This window comes from Pristiophorus japonicus, chromosome 19 (genome assembly GCF_044704955.1).
Source record: "Pristiophorus japonicus isolate sPriJap1 chromosome 19, sPriJap1.hap1, whole genome shotgun sequence".
Taxonomy (NCBI): Eukaryota; Metazoa; Chordata; class Chondrichthyes; family Pristiophoridae; genus Pristiophorus; species Pristiophorus japonicus.
In genome coordinates, this window is record NC_091995.1 from 28,813,828 (window position 1) to 28,833,036 (window position 19,209).

The window sequence follows — 19,209 nt, forward strand, 5'->3', positions numbered from 1 at the left end:
CATATTGCTCATTCAACTGCCAATGTCAATTCATTTAACCTTTGGGAACCACGTAACTTCCGCTCACATGGCCTGGATGAGAGCAACCGAGTACTTACCCTGGTCGTAGGTACAATCCTCTTGATCCTGAGTGGTGCAGTGCATTGGAACACTAAGGGTCTGTGGCTTGGTGGACCAATGGTTTCCAAAGCTCTCCACCATTGGGGATTTTCCTCACCTCATGTCTGGGTCTGTTCATAGAATCATAGACATTTACAGCACAGAAGGAGGCCATTTCGACCCATTGTGTCTGTGCCGGCCGATCAAGGGCTACCCAGCCTAATCCCTCTTTCCAGCTCTTGGGCTATAGCACTGTCTGTTACAGCACTTCAAGTGCACATCCGGATACTTTTTAAAATGTGGTGAGGGTTTCTGCCTCCGGGTTCCAGACCCGCACCATCCTCTGGGTGAAGAAATTTCTCTTCGTATCTCCTCTAAATCTCCCCCTAATTACTTCAAATCTATCATCATTGTCATCATCATCGTAGGCAGTCCCTCGAATCGAGGATAACTTGCTTCCACGTCAAAGAAGTTCACAGGTGTTTCAACGAAGGACCTAATATTCCAGGTCCGAACTATATCCTGAAGGTTGGAAGATGCCTGTGTGTGGATTTTTTTAACGTGTGGTGGCTGTTGCACACCAGCCACCACACGGGCCTGACAGAGCTAGGTCTTGGGCCAGTGGCAAGGGTCACCCAAGACAACTGGAGACCAGCTCTGCTGCACAGACCTAGTGCGCACCCGTATCACAATGTGGGCTGGCCCGTGCTGCCCCTGGGCCCTCGTCTTTCCTGGGCCCCGAACTTGCACCTCTGCTGAGCCCCGATCACGTCCCTCTACAGTCACTCGCCGCTCCTTCGCCCCGACCTCGCCGCTCCTGCTGTACCTGCCCACGCTGCAATCACCCACCTGGACCTTGGTGGCCTCCCTTTTTACTGCTGTTGCTCTCCTGCTCCCTGGAGTGGGTATGCCTTCACGCTGCTCCTTCCGTCCCCTGTCTGATCCAATGGTGCTCGCAGGCCGGGGGCCGTTCTATGGCCCCTGGTTGTTGACCCCTCTGCTAAGGGAACCAGGCTCTTCCTATCTCTATCCAGGCCCGTCATAATTTTATACACCTCAATCAGGTCTACCCTCAGCCCCCTCTGTTCCAAACAAAACAGACCCAACATCTCCAATCTTTCCTCATAGCCAACTGATAGACGAACTGATGCAGGTTGATTGCTGTGATCAATGACTGACTGTTGGGCAGGGGCCAACACAGAGAATACTCATCGTTGGGACTCCCAACAGCCGTCCGTTTCCAATCTGGTGCGTACTGTCGGGAGTGTGGGGACGTGGAGGAGGAGCAAGCTGAGGACAAAGACATTGAACGAAGGCACAGGGTGAGAAACACCTGGATGAAGGTTCCACAAATTGGGCAAGGGGTCCCTGGCGTCTGATCTTCAGTCGCGAGTCAGAGCTGGAGAGCGGCAGCTAGTCTGGCTGAAAGAGGGTCAAAAAGGAATGGCAGAGGTAGAAAGAGATGAGGTTGGGAGGGAGGTGGGGGTGGGGGCGGGGGGCGCGGTGGGGCGAGAGTTTGAATTTTCTGCTGGTTGGATGTGCCTGCTCCTGGTGTCAGGTAGATGATACAGAATGAGTGGACATGGGCAGCGTAAGCCCTCCAGGTGGTATACTGTTCTGTGGCGTGCTATAGAAACATAGAAAATAGGTGCAGGAGCAGGCCATTCGGCCCTTCGAGCCTGCACCACCATTCAATATGATAATGGCTGATCATTCACCTCAGTACCTCATTCCTGCTTTCTCTCCATGCCCCTTGATCCTTTTAGCCGTAAGGACCAAATCTAACTCTCTTTTGAATATATCTATATCTAACAAACTGGCCATAACAACTTTCTGTGGTAGAGAATTCCACAGGTTTACAATTCTCTGAGTGAAAAAGTTTCTCCTCATCTCGGTCCTAAATGGCTTACCCCTTATCCTTAGACTGTGACCCCTGGTTCTGGACTTCCCCAACATCGGGAACATTCTTCCTGCATCTAACCTGTCCAATCCCATCAGAATTTTATGTTTCTATGAGATCCCCTCTCATTCTTCTAAATTCCAGTGAATATAAGCCTCGTCGATCCAGTCTTTCTTCAAATGTCAGTCCTGCCATCCCAGGAATCAGTCTGGTGACCTTTCGCTGCACTCCCTCAATAGCAAGAATGTCCTTCCTCAGATTAGGAGAACAAAACTGTACACAATATTCAAGATGTGGCCTCACCAAGACCCTGTACAACTGCAGTAAGACCTCCCTGCTCCTATATCAAATCCTCTCGCTATATGAAGGCCAACATGTCATTTGCCTTCTTCACCACCTGCTGTATCTGCATTTCAACTTTCAATGACTGATGTACCATGACACTCAGGTCTCGTTGCACCTCCCCTTTTCCTAATCTGTCACCATCGAGTTTAGAGGAAAAGCCATTCATGTTAAAGTGGTTCTAACACTCATCTTTCTCCCTCTCTGACATGTGTCAATCATGACTCAGTGGGTAGCACACTCGCCTTTGAGTCAGAAGGTTGTGGGTTCAAGTCCCACTCCAGAGACTTGAGCACATAACTCTAGGCTGACACTCTAGGGAGCGCTGCACTGTCGGAGGTGCCGCCTTTTTGATGAGACGTTAAACTGAGGTCCCGGCTGTCCCTCAGGTGGACGTAAAAGATCCCACGGCACTATTTTGAAGAAGAGCAGGGGAGTTATCCCCAGTATCCTGGCCAATATTTATCCCTCAATCACATAACAAAAACAAATTAACAGATCATGATCATATTGCTGTTTGTGGGAGCTTGCTGTGCACAAATTGACTGCTGCGTTTCCTACATTACAACAGTGACTACAATTTTAAAAGTAGTTCGTTGGTTGTAAAGCACTTCAGGACGTCCGGTGGTCATGAAAGGCGCTATATAAATGCAAGTCTTTCTTTTTGCGAGAGTATGTAGAATCGTAGAACATTGAAGGAAGCTATTTGGGTCGTTGAGTCTGCCCTTGATTTTTTTTTCTATCCAGAATTTGAACCTATAACGTTCTGACTCCGAGGCGAGAGTGCTGCCCACTGAGCCACAGCTGACACTGTGTTGAGTCATATAGAGCAATGGGAGATAAATGGACTTGAGGCATAGACCAGCCATGTTCGAATTGAATGGCGGAGCAGGCTCGAGTGGCTGAATAGCTTCCTCCTGTTCTGCGGCTCTTTCCACCCTAGTTGAAACAGTGCGGTCTGTCGGGGGGGATGGGGCGGGCAGGGTGGCGGGGAGGGGACATTTCTACCACAAGGGCAGTGGGTGCAAGGCTTCTGAGCTTTTCCACTTCTGCTCATGTGTTACCCTGGAGTTGATGATTGTAGCTGGGTGAGTCCACATTACTCGTTCAGTGAAGGTTGATTCTTGAGATGAAGAAAGATTGGGCCTATACTCATTGGAGTTTAGAAGAATGAGAGGTGATCTTATTGAAACATATAAGATTCTGAGGGGGCTCGACATGGTAGATGTAGAGAGAATGTTTCCACTCGTGGGGGAATCTCGAAGTTTCAATAGTATAGTTTCAGAATAAGGAGCCGCCCACTTAAAACAGAGATGAGGAGAAATTTCTTCTCAGAGTCGTGAATCTGTGGAATTCTCTATCTCAGAAAGCTGTGGAAGCTGGGTCATTGAATATATTTAAGATGGAGATTGAAAATCCTGTCTATGATAAGGGAGTCGAGGGTTACGGAGAGAGGGCAAGGTAGTGGAGTTGAGGCCAAGATCAGGTCAGCCATGATCTTATTGAATGGCGGAGCAGGCTCGAGGGGCCGAATGGCCTGCTCCTGCTCCTGTTTCTTATGATATGTTTAGGCCTGACCCCCAATTGCCCCCCCCCCCCACCCCGAGGTGGGCACAATGATGTCCTGCATGGGTTGGTGAGATGACTCCAGAATGTGACCACAGTGCACTTCCTATTTTCACTCCATTTACTCTCCGACCTGGTGGTTCTAGAACACAAGCCTCCATTCTCCCTCAACACACCACAATGCTGCCAGCTCAATCAAGACCGCTCAAAGTGGAGGAAAAGCATCCGGGAAGGCGCCGAGCACCGGGAGCAAAGGGAAACCAAAAGCACCCCACCCACCTGACCCTCCAACCACACTTTGCCCCACCTGTGACAGAGACTATAGGTCCTGCCTTGGACTCATCAGTCACCGGAGAAAAAAGACTTGGATTTATATAGCGCCTTTCACGACCACCAGATGTCTCGAAGCGCTTTACAGCCAAAAAAGTACTTTTTGAAGTGTAGCCACTTGTAATGTGGGAAACGCAGCAGCCAAATTGTGTACAGCAAGCTCCCACAAACAGCATTGTGATAATGACTAGATAATGTTTTTTTTTGTTATGTTGATTAAGGGATAAATATTGACCTCAGGACACTGGGTATAACTCCCTTGCTCTTCTTCGAAATAGTGCTGTGGGATCTTTTACACCCACCTGAGAGAGCAGCTGAGGGACCTCGGTTTAATGTCTCATCTGAAAGACGGCACCTCCCTCAGAACTGCACTGGGAGTGTCAGCCTGGATTTTTGTGCTCAGGTCCCTGGAGTGGGATTTGAACCCACAACCCCCTTCTGCCTCTGATGCGAACATGCTACCCACTGAGCCACAGCTGACACGGAACCCGTATTAGTGTGGAAGCAAGTCATCCTCGACTCCGAGGGACTGCCGAAGGAGGAGATTTTAGGCCTACGAATCTCTCAATTCCCCAATCTGGGCCGAGTGGGTTTTTTTCTCTCCTGTTCCCAGTTGATTTTGTTTCTTGTCTCCTCAAAGTGCCAACTCTCACTTGCCCTCGAGCATCTGGCATCACACCCTGCGCGATCCCAGCCTCGCCACAGCCCACCTTCCACCCGAGAGCACTGAGTGTTTCTCTCTTCCCAGCTCGGGAATGCCGGGAAGGGAGACAGGAATCCTTGTCTGTGTGTCTACTCTGGCAGCAATCTAGCTTGTGATACAAGTGCACCGAGCAGACTGGCTCGTCTCCAGCAGGGGTCTGGATGTGCGTATGTGTATATAGGCGAGCCCTCGTGCAGCTCATATATGGAATAGCAGGCACACTATTAACAAGGGCTGAAGGAGAAGCAGCTGACTGCCGATTGGCCTGTGGATGCATTGGGGCACCCACCTCCTCCTCCCCTCCCCCGTCCGAGCCTGATTGAGGGTTGATCATCATTTGTACTGCTTTCCATTATCTTCCCTGTTGTCACGTTGGGCCTGACACCGCTTGGAAGCCAAGTCGTGACCCCTTCGGAATCCAGGCTGTGATACTCTACAGAAAACCAATACTTTTGCAGTGCAGCTGCTCAGCAAGTCTTTTTAAAGATAGTGGGCTGCATTTTCGGCTTTGATGATTTTGGGGCGGTAAAGTTTAGCGCCCCGGGAACAGTTTGCGCCTCAGTAAATAACATTGGGCAACTGGGCCCTGAGTGTGGGGCGCAGCGCTCGGGGGGAGGTGTTGTACACCTCTCTCTTTGGGGACTGGCATGGGAAACTCCCGAGCTAAAGAGCCGGGCCAGGAGTGCTCCGAGAGATGCCGGAGGAGGAAACAAAACACAGAAACATTCCGAAAACATAGCCCACGCCACCGCAACATAAATCGCAATAAGAAATTAAAAGAAAAAAAGCAATCGTTTGCCTTAGGACAGCATTGCTTCCCTCTCTGTGCTCGGTACAGATGGACCGCCTGATTTCCCAGGAGTTCACCAGCGGGGCGGACGGGTTGGGCGGAAATCAAAAAGCACGTCTGTATCACAACCAGGGGTGTTGCACACCAGCCCAGCCTGTGTGTGTGTGTGTGTGTGCGCACGCACGCACGCACAGACGCAAGCGTCGTCCGCACACTGTAGCTCGACGACAGAGTTTGGAGTGGTCTTGGTGACCACACTTTGATCAGCTCCGCTGGACAGGCCACGTGTGTCTGGCACGCAAACTGAGACTCCCAAAGCAAGCGTTCTACTTGGAACTCTTTCACGGCAAACGAGCCCAAGGTGGGCAGAGGAAACGTTACAAGGACACCCTCGAAGCCTCCCTGATAAAGTGCGACATCCCCACTGACACCTGGGAGTCCCTGGCCAAAGACCGCCCTAAGTGGAGGAAGTGCATCCGGGAGGGCGCTGAGCACCTCGAATCTCGTTGCTGAGAGCATGCAGAAATGAAGCATCGGAAGCGGAAGAAGCGTGCGGCAAACCAGGCTCCCCACATACCCTTTCCCTCAACGACTGCCTGTCCCACCTGTGACAGAGACTGTGCCACCTAAGAACTCGTGCTAAGAGTGGAAGCAAGTCTTCCTCGATTCCCGGGGACTGCCTATGATGATGACACCAGCCCAACTCTTCCGTGCGGTGCTGCTCCGCATCGCCGTAAAATCTGGCCCCGAAAACCCCGCAGGGCACTGGAGGCTGACCGCCTGCCCAGAAGAGCTCACCTCCACCATTGCTGCCCCTCCAGGGTGAAAAACGTGAGTGCAAAGGACCTGAAAATCCATCCCAGTGTCTCCCATCGTGGATACCTGTTTTACATCCTGCCTCATCATCTTTTAACATTTATTTTCCGAGAAAACCGGGCAGGATGTAAAACGGGTGGTTAATTCGCTATCTCCCCGTTTGCGCTGATGCCCAAGCTCCATTTTGGTCCCACAAGCCAGACCGCTATTAACTCTTCCACCAACCGCACTGAAACCAGTCACGTAGTCTGTTGTGGGAGCTTGCTGTTCACCAATTGCCTGCCACGTTTTTGTCTACGATCCAACGGTGACTGCACTTCAGAAGTACTTCACTGGCTGTAAAGTGCCTGGGATGCCCTGAAGTTGTGAAAGGGGGCTGCGTTTAATGCGATTTCTTTCCTTCTCTTTCACTTGCCCTTGAACGCGCTCTCTCGCTCGTTTTCACTGTGCGAGTGTGGTAGCGGTTAAAATGCTGCTTCGGCTCATCCACTCGTGACAAATCCCAGGCCGGACAGGGGATTGTTGGTTAGGTTCATGTCTCTGATTCATGAGGAGAAGAGAAGGGTGACTGAGATTGGCAATCCTTTACTTCTTAAAGCAAGGATAAAAATACTGTCTTGAGGCGAGAGCTACTTAAGGACAGAGGTTTCTTTGCATTACATTGCGCCTAGACTTGACTATTCCAACGCACCCCTGGCTGGCCTCCCACATTCGACCCTACGTAAACTAAAGGTCATCCAAAACTCGGCAGCCCGTGTCCTAACTCACAGCTTGTCCCACTCACCCATCACCCCTGTGTTCGCTGACCGACATTGTCTCCCGGATAAGCAACGCCTCGATTTCAAAATTCTCATCCTTGTTTACAAATCCCTCCATGGGCTCACCCCTCCCTATCTCTGAAATCTCCTCCAGCCTCATAACCCCACGAGATGTCTGCGCTCCTCAAATTCTGCCCTTTTTGAGCATCCCTGATTATAATCGCTCAACCATCGGTGGCTGTGCCTTCTGTTGCCTCGGCCCCAAGCTCCGGAACTCCCTCCCTCCCTAAACCTCTCCGCGCCTCTTCCTCTCTTTCCTCCTTCAAGACGTTCCTTAAAACCTACCTCTTTGAACAAGATTTTGGTCGTCTGCCATCATTTCTTCTTGTGTGGCTCGGTGTTAAACTTATTTATTTTGTCTTATAACACTCCTGTGATGTGCCCTGCGACGTTTTACTATGTTAAAGGCGCTATATAAACACTTGTTGTTGTAACTATCAATTGGATAGATAGTAGCACGGGGAACATTAACCCTGCGGGTAGGATGAGAACAACTTTAGGTAGCAAAATGTCCCAAGGTGCTTCACGGGTGAGACACTTTAGGAGATATTAGGACAGGTGACCTTGGTCAAAGAGATAGCTTTTAAAAAGCATCTTAAGGGAGGGGAGAGAGGTTTAGGGAGGGAATTCCAGAGCTTGGTGCCTAGCCGGCTGAAGGCACGGGCGCCTATGGTGGAGCGATTAAAATCGGGGTAATTCATCCAATTTGACATGACCCCTCCATTACAAGCCTAGAGTCTTTTATTCTCCACCGCCCCCCCCCCCTCCTCCCCACCCATCATGGCACCCAATGGGTTTCTTAAACAACTCTAATGCTTTTAAGAACATAAGAATTAGGATCAGGAATAGGTCATTCAGCCCCTTGAGCCTGCTCTGCCATTCAATAAGATTATGGCTGATCTCCTAGCTCAACTCCACTTTCCTGCACTATCCCCATATCCCTTGATTCCCTTAATATCACCAGTACCCTACTTGATGTCCATTCTATTGAGTCATTCATGTTGTGTGTGAAATCTGGGCCATTCCCCTGTTTGAGCCGGTACCTCCCCCTTTGAAGTAGCGTTTCTGCAGTCACCTTTTTCCATAGCAGCTGATCCTCGTGTGCCTATGTCTTCATGGTCCCACCGCTGCAGCTGCTGAGCTTGCCCGACTAACTAGGGAACTGCCCAACAGCTTCAGAGAAGGTGATCGCTCGAGCAGGGATTTTCCAGCATTGTTTTTTGTGGAGAAAGTGGGAGCTACTGTGGATACATTAAATGTATAACGTTTGGGATTACATCGGATATACGGCTCAGGAATAGGCCATTCGGCCCAACCAGTCCGTGCCGGCGTTTATGCTCCACTCGAGTCTCCTCCCGTCTTTCCTCATCTAAATCTATCATCAGAACCCTCTATTCCCTTCTCCCTCATATGCTTGTCTAGCCTCCCCTTAAATGCATCGACACCATTCGCTTCACCCACTCCCTGTGGTAGCAAGTTCCACATTCTCACCACTCTTTGGGTTAAAGAAGTCTTTTCTGAATTCTCTATTGGGTTACTTGGTGACTATCTTATATTGATGGCCTCTAGTTATGCTCTTCCCCACAAGTGGAAACATTCTCTCTCTATCCCATTCTATCAAAACCTTTCATAATTTACAGACCTTTATTAGGTCACCCCTCAGCCGCCTTTTTTCAAGAGAAAAGAGACCCAGCCTGTTCATCCTTTCCTGATATGGATACCCTTACCTTCCTAGTATCATCCTTGTCTTCTCTGCACCCTCTCCAGTGCCTCTATATCCTTTTTATAATATGGCGACCAGAACTGTATCAGATATGTATTGGTACTCTTTCTAAATGTGACAAAGTATTATATATATATATAAGTTTGGCGTAGAGACAGCAGACTCTCCTCCCCTCGTTCCTCGACGACTGTTAGCAGCCTTCTCTATTTCCTTTCTCACTGCCCTCCTTCCTAGATCATGGAGGCACTCTTCAATTGCCCCCCCCCCCTGTGAGGATACACTTTGCTCTTTCCATCCTTTGTCCCCAGTTCATGTTGGCACCCACTGCTCTCCTAGCAGCCCCCCACGCCCCCCCCCCATGTTAAATCTCTTATTGAGGAGATCAATACTGTCAAAAGATCAGAGTATTGGCGTCAGGAAGGGGAGGGGCGGGGGGGTGGGGGTGTTGGATGTTGCTTATTATCATATGCAAATGAGGTCAAGTGGAGTGCTCAACAACAACAACTTGCATTTGTATAGCATCGTTATCGTAGTAACGTCCCAAGGGGCTTCGCAGGAGCGATTCTCAATTTGACACCGAGCTACATAAGGAGATATTGGGACTGGTGGCCTGGGGTAGGTTTTAAGGAGCCACGTAAAGGAGCAGAGAGGGAGAGAGTCGGTGAGGTTCAGGAAGGGAGTTCCAGAGCTTGGGGTCTCGGCAACTCTCAGCCCACAACGCTGACTGCCTGCGCCAGACGCAGACGGGTTGGCATGGAAGACAAATGGGGCTTGAGTCTAAGAGTAAGGAAGTCCTGCTACAACTGGACAGGGTCTTGGTGAGACCCCACCTGGAGTACTGTGCACAGTTTTGGTCTCCTTATCTGAGTGAGGATATACTTGCCTTGGAGGCGGCACAACGCTCGATTCCTGGGATGAGAGGGCTGTCCTATGAGGAGAGATTGTGTAGATTGGGCCTATACTCTCTGGAGTGTAGAAGAATGAGAGGTGATCGCATTGAAACATAAAGCATTCTGAAGGGGATTGACAGGGTAAAGGCTGCGAGGTTGTTTCCCCTGGATAGGTTGCCTAGAATTGGGGGTGCACAGTCTCAGGGCAAGGGGTCAGCCATTTAAGATGGAGATGAGGAGGAATTTCTTCACTCGGAGGGTTGTGAATCTTTGGAATTCTCTGCCCCAGAGGGCTGTGAATGCTGGGTAAGGTTGAGATAGATAGATTTTTGGAATCTAGGGGGAATCAACGGATATGGGGATCGGGCGGGAAAGTGGAGTTAAGGTTCAAGATCAGCCATGATCTGATTGAATGGCGGAGCAGTCTCGAGGGGCCGAACGGCCTACTCCTGCTCCTAGTTCTCATGTTTTGTGTTCTTGTCTCCTCTGGCAGCTTCTCGCAACGAAATCTAAATCCCTCGCACTGAAAGAAAGCCGTCCCAACACTGTCTAAAAAGCAATCTTGCCCGCTGACGTATTCTTTCCTTGAGAATGGATGGGCGAGGGAGGAAGAGCTGCCTATAATGTAGTACGACTTTAACAGCCGCCCAATAAAACTGGGACGTCTCGCAAGTCACTCATTGCCTTCTTAAAGCACCCCCAGAGTGATATAATTTCATTCTTTAGCACCAGTAATCTGTGAGTGCGCTGTGATGAGTGTAATTTTAAACATGTTTGACAGTATATCGCACACTGGAGGTTGGCTGTGTGTAGGATCCCACATTTAACACAATCTTTAATCAATATGAGCTGTCAGGGGCTGCGCGGTGTGGGAAATCCCTTGATGTTGATTATGTTTAGAGGGATCATGGAGAGCAGGGCCCAAGCCTGCACTGCCGAATCACCTCCAATTCATTCTCCAGCCCCTCGGCTGTCCAGTGGCAGCTCTCAACTCATCAGCTGCACTGCGGGCACCAGTTCACTTTAAAATGGGCTGTTCAGCCCCGGTGAAATGTGCTCAACCAAGGCCGCCTTTTCTTCCCTGCTCTCCCCTCCTCTCCCGCAGGTGTCTTGGGGGGAGGGGGGGGGTAGTGGGCCTCAAGTGCTCCTGGCTAACTCTGCCTCCGCATTCTCACGCGGGGGCCCCCTCGCGTCAACCGTGGCTCAGCGGGCGGTGCTCTCGCCTCCCCAATCCGAAGGTCGTGGGTTCGAGTCCCGCTTCAGAGACTTGAATCCAGGCCGACGCCTCCAGTGAGATGCCGAGGGGGAGCACTGCACTGTCGGAGTTGCCGTCTTCCGGATGAGACGTTAAACCGCGTTTCTCCCCTCCCCCCCTCCCGGCTGGACGTAAAAGATGGCGCTGCGCTATTTCGAAGAGCAGGGGGAATTCTCGCCGGTGCGCTGGGATCAATATTTGTCCCTTAACCAACAGCATTAAAAAATTGATCATCTGGTCGCTGTCACGTTCCAGTTGGTAGGACAGTCCCATGTGCAAATGGGCCGCCGTGTGTAATGTATTTATTTCATGGGTTCTTTGCTTAAGAATTCACAGCGGCACATTTTCTGTCAAGAACTAGCTGGTTTATTGGCAAAGTGGAGTGCGTACGAAAGCATGGGCCTTACACTAAACATCCGTAAGACAAAGGTCCTCCAACCAACCTGACCCTGCCACACAGCACTGCCCCCCGGTCATTATAATTCACGGCGCGGCCTTGGACAACGTGGACCATTTTCCATACCTCGGGAGCCTACTATCAGCAAGGGCAGACATCAATGACGAGGTCCAACAGTGCCTCTAGTGCGCCAACGCAGCCTTCGGTAGCCTGAGGAAGAAAGGGTTTGAAGATCAGGCCCTCCAATCTGGCACCAAGCTCATGGTTTACAGGGCTGTAGTGATACCCGCCCAACCTGTATGGCTCAGAAACGTGGACCATATACAGTAGACACCTCAAATCTGGAGAAATACTACAAACGCTGTCTCCGCAAGATCCTGCAAATCCCCTGGGAGGATAGACGCACCAACGTCAGTGTTATTGACCAGGCCAACAGCTTCAGCATCAAAGCACTGACCACACTCGACCAGCTCCGTTGGGCGGGCCACATAGTCCGCATGCCCGACACAAAACACTCAAAGCAAGTGCTCTACTCGGAACTCCTACACAGCAAGCGAGACCCAGTTGAGCAGAGGAAACGTTTCAAGGACACCCTCAAAGCCTCCTTGATAAAGTGCAACATCCCCACCAACACCTGGGAGTCCCTGGCACAAGACTGCCCTGAGTGGAGGAAGAACATCGGGGAGGGCGCTGAGCACCTCGAGTCTCGTCGCCGAGTGCATGTAGAAAAGCAGGCAGTAGAACGAGCGTGCGGCAAACCAGACTCCCCACCCACCCTTTCCTCCAACGACTGTCTGTCCCACACGTGACTGAGACTGTAATTCCCATATTGGTCTGTTCAGTCACCTGAGAACTCACTTTCAAAGTGGAAGCAAGTCTTCCTTGATTTCGAGGGACGGCCTATGATGAACGATCAAACTGAACCCCCATCAGGTTCACAACTGCATACCTCATTGTGGAGAACCTGAACTCAATTAACTTGGGTTTTATTGAGTCTTGTGAACATCACATGACTGGCTGAGCCACTCATAGTGCAACAGCTCTCCAAATCTCTGAGCATGCTCACAGGTGCATACATTACACCATGTTTTCTACATTGCAACAGTGACTGCACTTTAGAAGTACTTCATTGGTTGTAAAGTGCTTTTGGATCTCCTCAGGTCATGAAGATTGCTGTATAAGTGCAATTCTTTCCCATTCAACTGCTGGTCATGACTGAGACCAGCTACAGAAGTGGAAACTGCTGGGTAGTCTGGGCAGTTGGTATCCATGGAGGCATCTCACTTGCGGTGTCGGCCTGGATTTCGTGCTCAAGTCTCTGGGGGTGGGCTAAAGTTTTGCACGTTAACCCTTTTCAACTATCTCAGCACAGAGCACGATCGAATTTGGGGACTTCACGTTCGAGAGCGGCACAGCAGCAGGGGTGCAGTTGGCGATTGTGGAAAAAAACATTCATTCGTGCCTCGGCTCATCTGCTGCTGAAAAACACGTCCGTGGTTCTGCTACCTGCAGACTCGACGACTCTAACACTCTTCTAGCCGGCCTCTCATCTTCCATCCGCTGTAATCTTCAGCCCATCCAAAACCCCGCTGCCCATATCCTGCCGTATACCAAGTCCCGTTCACCGATTGCCCCTGTACCCGCTGACCTACATCTACCAAAGCGTCAAATTTGAAATGGTTATCCTCGTGTTCAAATGCCCCCCCCCCCCTCCCCACCCCCAACCCTCATGATCTCGCCCCTCCCTATCTCTCTAACCCCGGACAACCCTACGAGATCTGTGTTCCTCCAACTCTGGCCTTTTGCACATCCCCACTCACCCACCCCCCACGTCCTTCCCTCCACCATTGGCGTCCATACCTTCAGCTGCTGAGGCCCCCGAGCTCTGGAATTCTCTCCCTAAACCTCTCCACCTCCCTCTTCTCATCTGAAACGCTCCTTAAAACCCTACCTCTTTGACCAAGCTTTTAGCCATCTGTCTTAAACTCTCCTTATGTGGCTCAGTGTTAAATTTTGTTTGCTAACAGCTTGGCACATTTTACCACCTTAACCTACAGGGCTATGGACCGAGAGCTGGAAAGTGGGATTAGGCTGGATAGCTCTTTGACGGCCGGCGCGGATACGATTGGCCAAAATGGCCTCCTTCCGTGCTGTAAATTTCTATGATCCAATGAAAGGCGCTATATCAATACAAATTATTGTATCCTTCTGACAAATAGCTTCAACCATAACCCTTTGCCTCTCTCAAACTCAGTAAATTTCTCTTTTTGATTTTAAATAAACAAAAGGGGTGTAATTCCTGTTTTGCTCCGGCGTTTCGAACCCACTAATAATCTGTGGGAATGTGTGAATAGATTTTGTTCCTTTCAAAGGAGAACAGGCATTTGCCCATTTCCCCATTTTCAAGCTTCCCCTCCTCCACTTGCCCAGCTACCAAACGTCAGTTGGGTTGTTGTGGCCCTAAATTCAATAGGGATAAGTTGGCTGAGCAAATATTCACCGGGGAATGTCTTTCATGGATTTTTTTTTTTGTGAGACAATTTGTTTTCGAACACAAGAAAGCTGTTAAATGAAACGACCAATTGATGGGCAGATTAATGATGCTCCTGCAGCGATGGTGAGCGAGCGTGAGCATATTGACCTCTGTGTGTCGTTCACCGCATGCTTTGTGAATCCCATTGCTCTCCCGCGCGCCCGACAAGCCTCCGAGAATTCTGTGTTGCTCCCATTCTGGCCTCTTGAGCATCCCCAATTTCTTTTGCCCCACCATTGGTGGCCGTGCCTTCAGCTGCTGAAGCCCCGAGCTCTGGAATTCCCTCCCCAAAACACTGCGCCTCTCTACCCTTCTTTTCTCCTTTTTAAGACGCTCCTTAAAACCTACCTCTTTGACCAAGCTTTTGGTCATCTGTCCTAATATTTCCTGAAGTAGCTCGGTATCATTTTTTTTTTCCCTTTTGATTCGTTCATGGGATGTGGGCATCGCTGTCAAGGCCAGCACTTATTGCCCTCGAGAACGTGCTGGTGAGCCGCCATCTTGAACTGCTGCAGTCCGTGTGGTGAAGGTACTCCCACAGTGCAGGTATGGAGGCAGTTCCAGGATTGTGACCCAGCAACGACGAAGGATCGGTGATATATTTCCAAGTCAGGATGGTGTGTGACTTCGAGAGGAATTTGGAGGTGATGGTGTTCCCATGCACCTGCTGCCCTTGTCCTTCTAGGCGGTAGAGGTCATGGGTTTGGGAGGTGCTGCCAAAGAAGACTTGGCGAGTTGCTGCAGTGCATCTTGTAGATGGTACACACTGCAGCCACGGTGCGCCGGTGGTGGAGGGAGTGAATGTTGAAGATGGTGGATGGGGTGCAGATCAAGTGGGCTGCTTTGTCCTGAATGATTACGCTCCTGTGAAGGAACCACGGGATGTTTTACTATGTTACAGGCGCTTTATAAATGCAAGTTGTTGTTGTAAGGGAGACCACTCGAATTTCTGTCATGTTAAATGATTGGGTGCTAATTCGAACACGTCTCGTTAAGAGGGTGGGTGCTCACGTCTGCCTGGTTTTTCCGCATTCCCTCCGTGCAGGAGATCAAAGAGCCCCAGACTCGGACACGGGAAAGTTTACCAAAAAAGAAAACTGCAGTCCCCAGAAAGCTAAGCCTCAGTGGAAGAATTTGATACCAGCCCCTCCGCTGTTAGCTCCGTGTTCTTGACTGTGTCTGGGTGGTGGCCATGAGGTAGACGTTTCCCAGCTGCTGATTTAGAACATAAGAAATAGGAGCAGTCGTCGGCCATTTGGCTCCTCGAGCCTGCTCCGCCATTCAACAAGATCATGGCTGATTTGATCCTGGCCTCCACTCCACTTCCCCGCCCGCTCCCCATAACCCTTTACTCCCTTATCGTTCAAAAATCTGTCCATCTCCCCCTTGAATATATTCAATGACCCAGTCTCCACAGCTCTCTGGGGTAGCGAATTCCAAAGATTCACAGCCCCAGAGAAGAGAAGAAATTGCTTCTCATCTCCGTGTTAAGTGGGCAACCCCTTATTCTGAGACTATATTCCCTAGTTCTCGATTGGACCATGAGGAGAAGCATCCTATCTGCATCTACCCGGTCAATTTAAGATGCCAATCAGGCTGGCAGCGACTGGTAATTTTTTCGTCACGCGTCCTGCTTGACACACAGAGGGGAAGCAGGGTGAAGGTGGGGCAGAAAGAAACCACGGTATCTTTGTTGAGATTCCTGTGGTCAGGAAGCAAGCGGAGACAAATGGAGAAGGAACAGATGAGTGAGATAGGAGCTTGTGCGGCAGCAGGGTGAAACTGGAGAGTGCGGCGTACAGTTAGTTACTCCTTGTGTGCCTCTTCATGCATTGTCTCTCTCTCCACTGCAAGTGGGGAGCAATATTGGCACCGCAGTGGAAACAGCCCGGTGAAATGAGGGGTAGTTAAAGCATCACGTTCGCTGCTGCTCGCTGGGTTCCCACCACGACTGTATCCCATAATACTACTGCCTCAAGAACGATATCGTAAGGTATGCACCCGGTGAGTATCTTCACAGGTTTGCACTTCAGTCCCACACTCCTGATCTTTGGGCACCCTGTGCGGAGGGGAGCGGACAAGTCGGAAGACCTCCTCGTAGGACTGCTCCTGGACACGGCCAAGTCGGTCCAGGCAGCGGGCGGTCGAGGGGGTCGTTCAGCCCGACTGCCTGCCTCTCTTCCGCGGTGACATCCGAGCCAGGGCGTTGCCTGGAGATGGAGCACGCGGTGTCCACCGGTACGCTCGTGGCCTTCCGCGAGAGCTGGGCGCTGGAGGAACTGGAGTGCATCATCACCCCCGGCAACCAAATTATGATTTGATGTATTTTGTCTAAAGTTTCATTTATTTATTGTGCCGGTTTTAGTGCCCCCCCCACCCCCCACCCACCACCCCGCTTTTAGCCAGGAAGCACTTGTATAATTTGTGTTTTAGTGCTTTCAAAAAAAAAAACAAGGGGGCATTTGAAAAGATTTTGGAATGTCCCTCCCCCTTTAATCGGGGGGCACTTGATTACAGATCACAACTTAAAATAGTTGTGAAGCTGTTGCATTGTGAGTGGCTTAGCCAGTCACATGATGTTAACAAGACTCAATAAAACCCCAGCCAGTTGAGTCTACACCTCAGCATCATAGGCAGTCCCTCGAATGAGGATGACTTGGGTTCGCAGATGTTTCAATGTAGGACCAGATGTTCCAGTCCTGAACTCCAGTTGAAGGGGTGGAAGATGCCTGTGCATGGATTTTTTTTTTAACGTGTGGTAGCTGTTGCAAATCAGCCACCACACGGGCTTGACAGAGCAAGGCCTTTATCCAGTGGCAAGGGTTAACCAGAATGACTGCAGACCTGCTCTGCTGCACGGACAGAGTGCGCGCACGTATCGCAGTGTGGGCTGGCCCATGCTGCCCCTGGGGGGGGTGCCCGTACCCTCATTGGCCGCAACTCCACCGCGATCTCTCGCCGCTCCTCCGCCACAAACATTCGGCGTTCCTCATACACTGACCTATTGTCCACCTGCCAATCACATCAGCAAACTCCACGCCCGCTCACAGGGCCAAAGATGTATGTTCATCGGTTTGTAGAGCTGTTGCATTGTGAGTGGCTTAGCCAGTCACATGATGTTAATACGGCTCAATAAAACCCCAGTCAGTGGAGTCGAGGTCATCCACGATGAGGTATGCAGTTGTGAGCCTGGTGGATGAACTGGTAAGTTGTCATGTGATTGTTGAACCGCTGATAATAAACCAACAATAACCACTTGTATTTATATAGCGCCTTTAATGTTGTCAAACGTCCCAACGCACTTCACAGGGATGTTATAAGACAAAAAAGAAAAATTTGATAATAGCCAGTTCTTTATCGCAATGTGTTGCTATGAATTCTTCAGCAAAGAACCCATGTTACATGTATAACACCTTTAATATAGTAAAATGTCCCAAGACGCTTGACTGTAACATAGTCAGACAAAAATAAATTGACATCGAGCCAAAGAAGGAGACATTAGGTACAGGTGACCAAAAGCTTGGCCAAAGAGACAGGTTTTAAGAAGTGCCTTAAAGTAGGAGAGAGAGAGAGAGAGAGAGAGAGAGACTGAGGGAGATGGAAAGGTTTAGGGAGACCTGCTCTGCTGCATGGACCTAGTACGCGCACGTATCGCACTGTGGGCTGGCCCGTGCTGTCTCTGGGGGGCCCCGTACCCTCATTGGCCGCACCAATGGGGGGCCGAAATGGCTGAAGATACGGACACCAATGGTGGAGTGAATGAAGTAGGAGTCAGAAGGTTGTGGTTCAAGTCTACTCCAGGCTCAAAAATCTAGGCAGACACGCTGAGGGAGTGCTGCACTGTCGGAGGTGTCGTCTTTCTGATGAGATGTTAAACCGAGGCCACGTCTGCCCCCTCATGTGGACGTAAAAGATCCCATAGCACTATTTCACAGGGGAGTTCTCCCCGGGAGCCTGGCCAATATTTATCCCTCAATCAACATAACAAAAACAGATTATCTGGGTCATTATCACATTGCTGTTTGTGGGAGCTTGCTGTGTGCAAATTTGGCTGCTGCGTTTCCCACATTACAACAGTGATTACACTTCAAAAATTACCTCATTGGCTGTAAAGTGCTTTGCGACGTCCAGTGGTTGTGAAAGGCGCTATATAAATGCAAGTCCTTCTTTCTTATTGGCACAGGAGACCAGAATTGGAGGACTTGTAAAACGATAAATGATAGTGTATGTTGCTTGTAAATGGGCAAGCTGGACAGTCAACAGAGAAGCAGATGAAAGCAAAAAAAAGTTAAGCGAGATGGCAAATGCAAAACGGGATGGTGGAACACCCCAATTGATAGTCTCCATTTCAGGCATCGGTTTATGTTATTGATCGAAACTGAGGCGAGCAGATACGGTCCAATAACACACAGGCCGTGTCTCTTTTCCTATGAAGGATCTCGCTATTTGCTACAGGTAGTTTTTTTTTAAAAAGCCAGCTGGGATTTTTTTTTGTTTTTAAAAAAAAAAGCTGTATGGGTCCTTGTAAATTGACATTTGTTAGTCACACAGAACGCCCCTATGCATCGGCACCAGGAAGCTGGCAGACTGAGTTACGGGCAGTGTTCACACCTCGATCTCGAAGAGGAGTCGGAGTGTGATTAATTGATGAAGAGCGGCACATTATTAGTGCAATTAAACTGCTGGGTGGTGGTGGGGCTGGGGGTGGCCTTGGGGAGGGGGGGATTGGTGGAAGCTGTGGGAGAGAGGCTTCTCTCGGTGCAAAAGAGAAGGAGGCATTGAGAATGATTGCAGGAAGACACTGGGGCTTTGTCCTGGGAACCTTCAGTGGAATTTGGACCATTGCCAACAGAAGGAAGGGTGGGATGGTGGGGGGGCGGGGGTGGTTTTTGAGTTTGGAAAAAAAGAGTCAGTTTGTTTAATAACAAAAAACCTCAGCCACTACAATCTTACAGCGCACACAGAGGCCGTTCGGCCCATTGTGCCTGTGCTTTGAAAGAGCGAACCGATTTCTCCTACTCATTCCCCCCCCCCCCCGGTCTTTCCA

At 50.1% G+C, this 19,209-nt stretch overlaps 1 protein-coding gene across 1 annotated transcript in view; it reads left to right on the top strand.

Moving 5' to 3' along the window:
• LOC139230577 (pre-B-cell leukemia transcription factor 2-like) overlaps positions 1 to 19,209 on the top strand; it is a 98,125-nt gene that overhangs the window by 47,387 nt on the left and 31,529 nt on the right. Inside the window, exon 5 of the mRNA XM_070862401.1 lies at positions 12,997 to 13,191. Within this exon, the coding sequence (XP_070718502.1) occupies positions 12,997 to 13,191 (195 nt within the window). The remainder of the gene's footprint in view (positions 1 to 12,996; positions 13,192 to 19,209) is intronic.